General features: G+C 62.3%; 1 protein-coding gene across 1 annotated transcript; it reads left to right on the forward strand.

Annotated features, from left to right (window-relative positions):
* The first annotated feature begins 8,299 nt into the window (after positions 1 to 8,299).
* C1QTNF1 (C1q and TNF related 1) lies at positions 8,300 to 10,710 on the forward strand. The gene is made up of 3 exons (XM_077833677.1): positions 8,300 to 8,436; positions 8,796 to 8,926; positions 10,160 to 10,710. The coding sequence occupies exons 1-3, from the start codon at positions 8,300 to 8,302 to the stop codon at positions 10,708 to 10,710; spliced, it is 819 nt and encodes a 272-aa protein (XP_077689803.1).
* Positions 10,711 to 11,151: the final 441 nt, after the last annotated feature.

The raw sequence follows: 11,151 nt of genomic DNA on the forward strand, positions 1-11,151 counted from the left end.
ACCAAGAACGAGGGAAGAGAGCCAGGAACACACCGAGGTCCCATCCAGTCCTGTGCCCTGTCTCTGGCAGCAGCTGGCACCCAGTGCTTCCGAGGAAGGTGGAGAAAATCTGTCGGGGGCCCGGTGTGGCAGGCCAGGGCAGGGCAGGCTGTGCAGGGCACTGTGTAGACACAGCTTTAACAGGGTGAAATGCCAGCATGGGGAGGGGGAAGGTAGCGCTGGGGTTGTGAGGGGGGAAGGGGTGGGAATGGGGCAGGTAGGGAACTCACCCTCGACAGGGATGGGCTCCAGGATCCACTTCTCTTCTGCACAATGTGGGAATGAAACCCACGGTGTGTCCAGAGCTGCCTTTTGGGGGTGGGGGGGTCCAGGATCCTGACCTGCTAGGAGGAGCCTCTCCTTTGGCAGAGCCTCGAGTCTCCCATGTGATGTTCTGATCCCATGAAGCCCAGCGAGCCGGGGTCCTTAGCTCAGCAGAGGGCAAGGAGGGGACGCTTGCTGGGCTGGTATCAGCAGAGATGAGGGGTGGGAGCTTGTGTGTCCCAGGTAGCCTCTTGCAGGAATGTGCTGGCTGCGTTTCTCCCTGCAGGACATTCGGCTCCCCAGCGCTTGCAGACTGGCCTGAGGCTGCTGGGACTCCGGCTGCTTTCATTGCTCCCATGCAGCCTGCTCTGCCAGCACAGGGATGAGCGAGCAAGAGAAGCCAGTTTGCCCTCTGCCCTGGCTAGCTGGGATCCTTCTCCCGCTCCACAGTGGAGCAGCCCCTGATCCTGCTGAGGGCCTGGGCTGCAGCTGGCTGCTCAGACCGCGGTAGCTCCCAGGCAGGCCCCGGCCAACGCCCCAGCTTGCAGGTGGGACCAGCGGGACAAGACCACACGTGTGGGACAGAATCCCAGCCTGCTGGCTCCTCCCCGCTCCCAGCTGCTTTTTCTTGGCATTCACAGGGGTTAAGGAATTACCCAGGCAAGGGTGTGAGCACAGCCCAGCATTCCCGGCTGCTCCCCCTGCACTCGCCCAGCAGCTGGAGGACAGGGAGGACCGGAGAGTGCAGCCAGGTACAGATACAATGAGGGACAGACGCTGCTCCCAGGCCAGGGCTTGGGCCCAAGCAGCTGCTGCTCTCATTAAACCAACCCAAGAGAACAGACGCTAGGGGACGGGCCTGCCCTGGGCCCAGGGATGAACTGGAGAACGTGGGCCAACCCTGCTTCTGGGCCTGGAGCCTTCCTCTCCTGGGGAGAACCCAGAGTCCCAGCTGGTGGGTGGAACAGGGATGGCTCCGGGGTTAGATCAGTAAAGCATAGGCCCCCTGCCCTGGCACTCACTCCCCATAGGGAGCCGAGAGCTGTGGTGGCGGCTCCCCAAAGTGCCACACACCCATGGGGATTGGGGAGCCCTACTGCCAAATGCCCTGGAGAAGCCCAGCCCTCTCCTCACACACCAAGGGGCACAGGCTGTGTTCCCTGTAGGTGAGCAGCCTGCAGCCTCCCCTCCCACACGCAGCAGGGCAGCTGTCTCAGCTGCAGTCTGCAGCCAGCCCAACCTGGGCTCTGGCACAGCACCCTAGGAGCTGGCCCTGGATTTCTGTGCCCAGCTGGCACAGGCTTTGGCTGTACCTGTGAAAATAACCTCCCCAGCTCCTGGGCTGCCCGGCACCATTCCGGTTTTGGACACGCCTGGGGGCTTGGCCAAGAGCCTTGTGACATTGCAGGGGATTTGGACTTGTCATTCTGCTGAGCTGAACCACTTGGAGGATGGTGCCTGCTGGGGTCCTTCCCCCTTGGCTCCAGCCTCAGACATCTGGAGTTATGTCCTGGCCCATTAAACCTACCATCGTTGTCCTGGGCAGAGCGGGCGGCAGTGCTGGGCCTGGCAGGGGCTGGGCGCACACATGGTTAACACAGGCCCTGCTCTCTGCCGCAGCTCACATCTGGCAGGGGGAGGGCTGCTTTGCCGGGTTTGTCCCTTTTCTTCCCTCTCCTCCTTTACGCTGGAGAGAGTGCGTTTCCGCTCGGGCCGTCGGAGGCGCAGAGGCTGCGATAGAGGGGCAGAGAGAAGAGCTGCCTTGGGCCAGGCCCCCCACTTCCCTCCTCCCTGCACCCCAGTGTGGGGTGGAAGTGGGAGCTCAAAGGGGACGCTCTAGGGAGACGAAACGCACCGAGAGAGGGCGAGAGAAACGATTCCAGCACAGCCAGCACCTTGGGCTCCAGCCACTGAGGCGTCAAACCTGCCACAAGTACGTGTGAGGACGGGTGGGTGGGCTGGCAAGGCTCTGGGTGTTTGTGCTGTGGGCATCAGGGATGGTTAGCAGCTTGCCAGATGCCAGGGGCTGCCCCTGTTCAAATAGCCAAACAAAGGCAGCTCCCGGGGCCTCAGCTGGAGCTCACCTGGGATCAAGGTACACGGCTTCCCCACTGCATGAGCTCGCCAGCAGCAGGGCACACACGCAGCCCTCAGCTTGGGCCAAAGCCCGCTCTTCCAGGGGAGCGGCCCGCTCCGGAGGGCTGAGGTCTGGGGCCCTGGAGCCCAGGCTGGGAAATGGCTGTTCAGAGTTTGGCAATGCTTGTTCAGATCTCCTGCTGTCCCGTGCCGCTCCGTCTGGGCTGACAGAGGCAGGGCCAGGAGCGCTAAGCACACACCTCTGCGTTCCCTAGCACGGCTCGGAGCAGCTCTGCTCAGCCCTGCGCTCCCACAGCAGTCGCTGGCGGTGCCCGGCCTGCACCCTTCCCCGGGCAGGGCTGGCGTCAACAACCAAGGTGTCCCGGCCCTACTCAGTCCTTACACCAGACACCTGGGGCAAGGTCCCTTAAGGACAGGCAGTGCCACTTCCCGGGCACACTCTGGCATGTCTGGGGGGGCGGGGGAGTGATTCGCTTGCTTGATCCCATGCCCATTGCAGTGTTTCTCTCCAGTGTTTGCTGGGTAAGAGGATCTCGTTGCCTGGCTGTGTCACAAGAGGCCAGGGAAGGCCTGTGTCTGCATCATGTCCTTGCACCCTAGAAACCTGATGTCTCCCCCCACCCAAGGACAGGGGAAGCAGGGTGGGCACACAGTCCAGCTGCCCTTCTCCAGCTCCCCTTCCCCATGCCTATCAGGTCTTGCCTGGGCCTTTCCTCCTCTCACTCACTGGGATCTGTGCTCGTTTCAGCCCGGTCCTTAATGCTGCCTAGAATTTATGTCAGGATGTTTTGACTTACAGGCTTGATGCTTTATCAGGAAGTAAATTTACATATCCCAGGCTCCTCCTGGAGAGTTTCCAGCCTGGGCAGGAAAAAACAAAGTCCCGGTAGTAAGAGTGTAAGCGTGTGTGTGTGTGTGTAGCTGTGCAAGGTGGTGAGTGTGAGCTCTGCCAGCTCTGTGCACAACATGCGAGGGGTGTGTACACGTGCTTGCCTCCTTTTCCTGCCCCAGGGTGGCCTGGGAAACGAACAGCTTTGTCTCAGTGGGAATTTCCTGGTTAAGGATTGTCAGCCCAGCTGAACAGACCCCCAGGAAACGCCTAACTTAACTGGAAGCCTCTTTGCCCTGGCTTATTATACAGCAGAGAAAGAGACAGACTTCTACAGTCACAGCGTGTGCGTCTCTGCACACACTCAGGCACCCTTGCACACTCACCCACGTGCATGCACAATTACACAAAAACTCTCATGCATGCACGAGTACACTGGCACATGCTCCCAAGCACACAGCTAAAGGGCAGCATAGGGTTAAGGCAACCAGGCCTGTCAGGGCATCACTGCTTCCCAGGGGGCTCCTCTGGAATTCTCTCTCTCCCTGACATTCTCCAGCTGATTTGCTCTGTGTCTCTATTCCTGAGAGAGGGGAAGGAGGGGGCAGGTCAGCGGGGGTGATGGACAGTCAAGGTGGGGAGAGGCTGGGGAGCAGGGAAGAGAGCACGAGGCACCCCAGCTCCAACCCCCCTGTGCATCCTGCGAGGGTGATGGGAGGGCAGAGGCGTTGCTCACGGAGTGTGTGCACTCAGGTCACTCTCTGCAGTGGCTAAGCTGCACCGGGAAGGCTCCTAGGCAGGGCAAGGGGGGTTGGTGCCTGGCTGAGCTCAGGTCATGGGGCCTCCCTGAGCGTCTCAGTCTGTGCCCTCTGCCCTTGCTCAGCAGCTGAGAGCGCCGGAGAGGGCACTGTGTCCCTGCTGTGCTGGAGCCGGGGGCACCCAGCCTCCCCCACACCCTCCTTTAGAAGGTGGGGCAGGCACCTGGGGGAATGAGTGAGGGGATGGAACCTTTGCCAAGAGTACACGTGAGCTGGGATTTCCCTTCAGTGACTCTCGCGCCATCCCCAGCCCTCCCCTCCCCACCTCTGTTCCCCTTTCCCTCTGGGCTGCTCTCGGCTGTAATTAACATGACTCAGAAACCAAATATTCTGCCCTTGAGCTCCCTCCACAAACGAGAGAGCTGAGGAATTTGCAGATGCCCTGATGTGTCTGAGTGCTCATGCGGCCCATGTGTCCCGTGCATCCAAGTGTCCCTATTCTGAGCCTGGCTTTAAAAGCAAAAGCAAATTCTGCCGTAACCACCTGACCCCAATGCCTCTGCCTTTACCTGTCCCGGCAGGGCCTGGTTTCCAGAGGCACCAGGCCAAGGGGAGCTGGGGGCTCTCAGCACCTCTCTGGATTGGGCCGTGGGGGGAAAGGTGCTGCAGCACCCTGGGCTGGAGCAGCTTTAGCTAGCAATGCCTAGGCAGTGCCTATGCCACCTCTTCCCCCCCGTCCCCGGGCTGTCCAGCACGAGGCCTGTAGCTGCGGCCGTGGTCTCCACGCCAGCGGCTGGCATCTCCGGCACGTCCCCCTGAAAAGCCTTGGATCCTGCTACCCCCATCTGCGCCTGCGTGTCTGCAGAGGGCCCTGTCCATGCCCCTCGTCACCCACTCCAGAGGGCCCAGGGGTCCCTGTGTGCCAGCCGAGCTGCTGCAGGCCAGGAGATGCCAAGGGCTCTGCCCCTCTCCCTGGCGTCGGCTGGACTCTGCCGCGACCCAAAAGGGGCCGAGCAGGATAAGCACAAGGGAGAGCATCTGCCCAGCATGGAGCGTGGTGCCATGGGTGAATGCAAATATTATCCTTGGCCCCATGCTGAGCACACGGTCCCAAGCTGCCAAGAGCCGCTCTCCTTCGGCTGCTGGCTCGCAGCTGGGCTCCTGGTTGCCAGAAGACTTCAATGTCTCTGGAAAAACAGGCTTTGTTTCCTTAAACCTCTTTCTGAAAAGAGACCCTGGGCAGGCTCCTGCTGAATGCTGGCAGCCAGCTGAGCCACTGGCTTCTGATCCCAGGGTGGAGGCTGGCCCCTTTGCTGCTGCCCCTTTTGTGTTCTGTGGGGAGAGGGCCTGGCCCTGACAGTGCAATGTGCCCCTTCTCGCCCACGCTGCCAGGCGTAAGCGATGACACGGGGTGCCAGATAGGGGGGTGGGGGGATAGCTGAGTGCACAGATCTGGGCTGCTTGTGGGTGCTGCTTGCGTAGGGGGACACCCCACTCTGTGGGGAGGGCTGAAGTGCCCCTCAGCTAGGGGACAGGGCGCATCCGCAGGCAAAGGTGCATACCCCTCAGAGAGGGAGAGCCCCTTTCCCCATCCATTAATGCCAGACACTCCACTCCAGACACTCCAGACTCCCACTCCAGGCACTCTCCCACTGAACTCCCCCTTGGCCCTCCCTTTTCCCCTTTCCCATTCGGGGGGTTTCTTCCCTTGCAGGGAATTCCTTGCTGGGGCCTGTCCTCTGGGGCTGGAAGGGGACAAGCAGTCCTGTGTGCCTCGGCAGGGCTTGGTGGCAGCAGAGAGGCAGGTGCTAGCAAAAAGCCTCCTCTCCAAGCCCAGTACTGGGGGGCTGGGAGGAGAACAAGGGGGCTGAGCTGGGGAGATGCTGCTCCTGAGCGCCCAGCCCGCCCTGCGGCACCATGGTGCTGCTGCCCACATGGCCACTGTCCAGGGGAGGGGCATGGGAGGAGGGACGCGCCCCAATGAGAGACGCGCCCCCCACCCCCAGCTCTGCCCTCTCCTGGGCCCTTGGAGCTGCTCAGGCAGGCGGCTGGTGGGACCCGGGTCTGAGGAGGGCTCTGGTGCTCGTGCGTCCCTGGGGCAGTCAGGCAAGGGGCTCGTTACGCAGGGAAGGCCTGGCCTTACCGGAGGGGGTCACTGGGGGAAGCGTGCTGAGCCCATGGCGCCCTGCAGACACCTGCTAGTGACCCACCACCCCTGCCCAGTTGTTCGGTTGCCTCTGCAGGCTACAGATCTTCACAGTCATCCCCAGAGATGCCATTATCCACTTATTATTTTTCCAGTCAGCAGGCGAAGCTTGAGCGCCGTGGCCAGGGGTTCGGCAGTCATCACTCACGACGCCAATGGCAGCAGCCTGAGGAAGGCTTGACTCAGCGTTAGACCAGTTAGCGTGCGAGCCGTGCCTCACCTTCTCCCAACCCAGGTAACTCCCTGCCCAGCACTGAGTGCGAAGGCCCTGTGGGGACAAGCTGGCACAGCATCTGCCCTCCCTGCTCCGGATTTCCCCTCGGCTTGCAGGCAGGCGAGCAGCGCCGTCCCAGGGAGCCTTATGCTTAGCTCTGCCGGAGCAGCCCCCGCCCAGCCCAAGACTCCAGGCACTTGTGTGAAGCTGTAGCAGGCCCGCCCGGGTCAGCGAGTGGCATTTGGCTCGGGGTGCTGGGCCCGATGACTCACTGTCACTAGTCCTCCTAGTGCAGCTCCTTTGGGGCTGGGGGCGAGTGGGGTTGAGGCTGTTTGAGGGGGGAGGGAGGTTTGTGGCCAGGCCTCTGGCACCTGTGGGGAAGGGCTGGCTCGAGGGAAGGAACAGCTGGAGCAGCCTGCTGTGGCCAGAAGTGTTTTGTGCAAGGCCAGCACAGTGACCACGTCCTGGGCTTGCAGAGACCCAGGCCAGCACTGGGGAAGGGGAGACAGAGCCTAGAGCTGCTCCTGAAAGGGTGATGTGGATTTTAATTCATTGGAGAAGCAGGAGCTAGGGCTGCTGGGTGGGGCCGGCAGGGTCTCTCTTCCTGCCTGCCCCCTATGCAGTGGGCAGCAGCTCAGGATGTGGTGCCTGGCTCTGACCTGCTAGAAGCTCTGAGGAGCCAGAGGTGGGAGCGGCCGACCAGACCCCTTGCCCGGTGCCCTGGTGCAATGCTTCCCTAATGCCCAGTCCCCGCGATGGAGCTTCCATCATCTCCCCTGCCTGGTGCAGCTTACTGCCAGGCTGCTTCCCCGCTCAGGGTCTGACTTGCCCCCAGGTGACATGCTCCTGGCGCCTCTCCCTCCAGGTGGACACGCTGCCAATCCCTTACTGCCCCACCCTACGCCAGCTGTCAGCCCCTCCTGGGCCAGGCTCATGCTCCCCATTGCAACTGGGAGGTGCCTCAAGGACAAAGAACAGCAGCTTCTTCCCCACATCGTGGCTTCAGCTCCAGTTCTTGGAGCCCGGTGGCAGCATTCCCATAAACAGCCCCTGCAACCAGCAGCAATCCTGCAGCCCAGCCCGGGGCCCCACACACTCCTGCACTTGACCCGGGGGCTGGGCCTGGGCCTGGGCCCGGGCCTGGTGGGGCATGTGCACCTGGCAACGGTTTCCTCACGGGGAAGGAGAGGCCAGGATGCTCCCAGCTGTGGCTCAGCAGAGCCTGCTCACTGCTCCTGGTGCAGTGATGGGGTGGGGTGAAGGGAGGCTGCACCCCCCCATGGGACTCTAGCCCAGTCCAAACCCACTGCAGGAAGGACAAGCTGCAGCCAGGAGACCAGCAATTACACCAACCCTGCCTGCCGTGCCTGCACTGCCAGGGCATGTACCAGGCTTGCGGGCCCTGGCAACGTGCCCACCCCAGCCTAGGGCACCCCTTAGGCCCTCAGGGCAGGGGGCCAGGAAGGGCCCTGTAGCCTCTCCAAGCTGGGCCTACCCAGGGCACCCACAGACCTTGTGACCCAGTTCTCAGCAGCTCCTTGGTGCTGCAAGGGTGGGGTTGCCAACCCTCAGGATTGACCTGGAGTCTCCAGGAATTAAAGATGAATCTTTAATTAAAGATTATGTCATGTGATTAACTCTCCAGGAATACGTCCAACCAAAATTGGCAACCCTAGGTGAGGCCAAGGCAGTCCAGACCCCCATGCCCTTCCCCACAGCTCTGCAGGCTGCCTCTCCCCACACCCAGCCCAGAGGGGGGTGCACTGCGTTTCCATCTCCCCCACCCAGGAAGGCTCCGGGACAAACCCACCACTGTTCTGGGGCCTGTCCAGAGCGCCTGGCAGCTGCGGCTGGCAGGGGCTGACCTCCCCGCTGGCCTTTCCCCCAGTAGGATGGAGGGGCCCTGGACACTGAGCTGCCTGCTGCTGGCCTGCCTGCTGCTGCCCGACTCCATGCTGAGCCAGCCCAGCCGCCCCGAGGAGGAGCAGGGAGAGGCAACGCGGGCACCGTCTCACCGCCACGCTGCCAGGTTAGGGGGCAGGGGCGCCAACTCTGACGGGGCTTCCACTGGGCTCTTTTGGCTCACAGAACAGCCAGCACATGGCCTGAGCTGGAGCAGGCCCTGCCCCAGGTGGGGCAATAGGCGGTGGGGTACTCCCCAGCTGGGGCGCATGGCGGGAGGGCAGCAGCTCACCTCTCCACTGCTCAGGGGAGTGGGCTTGGGCAGGACCCTGGGGTGGCTGGCTTCCTCCACACACAGCAGATCCCGAGGGCAGCAGCTCCCCTCGCCTCCACAGTGCATCCCGGGGCAGCGCCCTCGTCCCAGAGTCGCTGAGCCTGCTTCCCAGCTCCCGCCCTGAGAGCTGCTCTCTGATTGGTACCTCCCAGGGCCGAACGGGACCCCGAGAAATATCATCGCAACCCGGACGAGCAGCCTCCCCCCTCCCAGTGTGTGCGCTGCTGCGACCCCCCCACGCACTCCTCTGCCCTGCCCCACATCAACATCACCATCCTGAAAGGTAAGAGGACCCAGCCACTTCACTGGCTGGACCGCGCAGGGGGGGCTGGGACAGAATCCTGGATCCACGAGGACAGGCGAAATCCTGCTCCCCATAGCAGTGTCTGGACTGGAGGGCAGTGTGAGGCCAGAGGCTGGGGCAGAACAGAGCTCTGCGTCTCCACCTCCCCTCATAACCTCGTCCACAAGGCGGCCAGTGCTGCCCTGCGATGCAGAGTGGGTGTCAGGTGCTCTCAGCTCATCCTGGGGCCCCTGGCACCCCTGAGTGCTGGGCAGGGGGAAATTGGCTTTTAGGGAGGGCCTGAAACCTGAAACACCACCTGGCCTCCATGTTACCAGGGCACTGAGCAGCATTGCACATCTGGAGCGTCTTCCCAGGACCACATGTAGGGCTGGGCTCCAGCTGCTGCCGTCACTTGTCTCCCTGGGCCACCACTTTGGTCACTGGGGCTGCTGCTCTTGGACAAACCTCATGGTTCGGTTTCTTTAGCACCGCCCCCCCACAAAGGGCCAGATTTGGAAACGCTCCTTGTGCTAAAGCCAGGGGCCAGAGGCTAGAACTCCCAATCCAAGTCACTGCACAGAGCAAAGCTGGGGGTGCAGGCATCGACCAGGGAGCACCGGGGTAGCGGAGGACATGGGTCTGGGCATGGTCAGGGGACTTGGGAGCACAGGGAGCATTTTGTTCTGGCCTGGGCCCTCTCGGTATCATCCATGGGCAGAACTGGACTCAGCCTCAGCCCCAGAGCTGCAGGGAAGGGGACTCTCCTACAGCCTGGAGGGTACAGGTGGGAATCAGCCCAGAATCTGAGCAAAGACACTGGGCGTTAAAACCACTGGGCGCCTGGCACGGCTGCAAGGATGCGCTGGGCCTGCAGGGCAGCCTGTGCGTGGAGCTGCAGGAATGCCCAGGGGGAAGCTCGGTGGCTGAGAAAGCTGGAGTCCCTGCAGAGTGGGGCTGGCAGGGCAGGGAGTCTTGGGGGTGGCAACGCAGTCCAAGCAAAGCCCTGGGGGGCGGGCGGCCTCCAGGGAGAGAGCTATAACGCGTGGGGTGCTGCAGTGAGGCTGAGAAGGCACTCGGCTCTGCTTGGGAGCCCATTTTGCTGGGCCCGGCTCACGCCCGGGGGCTGGCACTATGGCTGTCTGCTTCATCCAGCCCCGGCTGGCTGGTCTGAGTGGGCAAGGATGGTGCTGGGCTCTCCAGTGCAAACAATGTCCATCTTGCCTTGCCCAGGTGAGAAGGGGGACAGGGGCGAGCGAGGCCTGCAGGGGAAGTTTGGCAAGGCCGGATCGGCAGGCAGCAGGGGCCACATGGGGCCCAAGGGACAGAAGGGGAGCATCGGGGCCGTGGGGGAGCCATGCAAAAGTCACTACGCTGCGTTCTCCGTGGGCCGCAAGAAGCCCCTGCACAGCAACGACTACTACCAGACGCTGATCTTCGACACCGAGTTTGTCAACCTCTACGGCCACTTCAACATGTTCACAGGCAGGTTCTACTGCTACGTGCCCGGCATCTACTACTTTGCGCTCAATGTGCACACCTGGAACCAGAAGGAGACCTACCTGCACATCGTGAAGAACGGGGCGGAGGTCGTGATCCTCTATGCCCAGATGAGCGACCGGAGCATCATGCAGAGCCAGAGCGTCATGCTGGAGCTGCAGGAGCAGGACGAGGTCTGGGTGCGGCTCTTCAAAGGCGAGCGGGAGAACGCCGTCTTCAGCGATGAGTACGACACCTACGTCACCTTCAGTGGCTACCTGATCAAGCATAGCGGGGAGCCCTGACCCCAGGCCTGGGCTGTCCGGCTAGTCCTCCCCCAAGGCTGACCTCGGAGCTCACCTCTCCTGCCATAACCCACTCTCCTGCTTCTCTCCTCTTCCTGGTAGCAGACCCCGTCGCAGACCACCCAGCCCTGTCATGCCTGTGCCTGCTCCCTGCTCCCCTTCCTCAGCTGGGGCACAACCCTCTCCAGGGTCAGGTGCTCTAATGCCGTCAGTGGCTGTATAAATATGGAAGTGCCCCTTCCCCCCCACATGCCATGCTCAGGTAACCGGGATGAGATGTATGGGCCGGGATTCCCCAGCCTCCCTGCTGGCGTGATTTGTGATAGGAAGAGCTATTCCAGCGAGGGAAACAGGCAGATGGCACGGGCTGGTATTCATTGGGATGGGCGGGGGGTCTCAGCACAGCTTCCGCAGAAGCCAGTGCTGGGGTGAGGAGCCTCC

This window comes from Eretmochelys imbricata, chromosome 14 (genome assembly GCF_965152235.1).
Source record: "Eretmochelys imbricata isolate rEreImb1 chromosome 14, rEreImb1.hap1, whole genome shotgun sequence".
Taxonomy (NCBI): domain Eukaryota; kingdom Metazoa; phylum Chordata; order Testudines; family Cheloniidae; genus Eretmochelys; species Eretmochelys imbricata.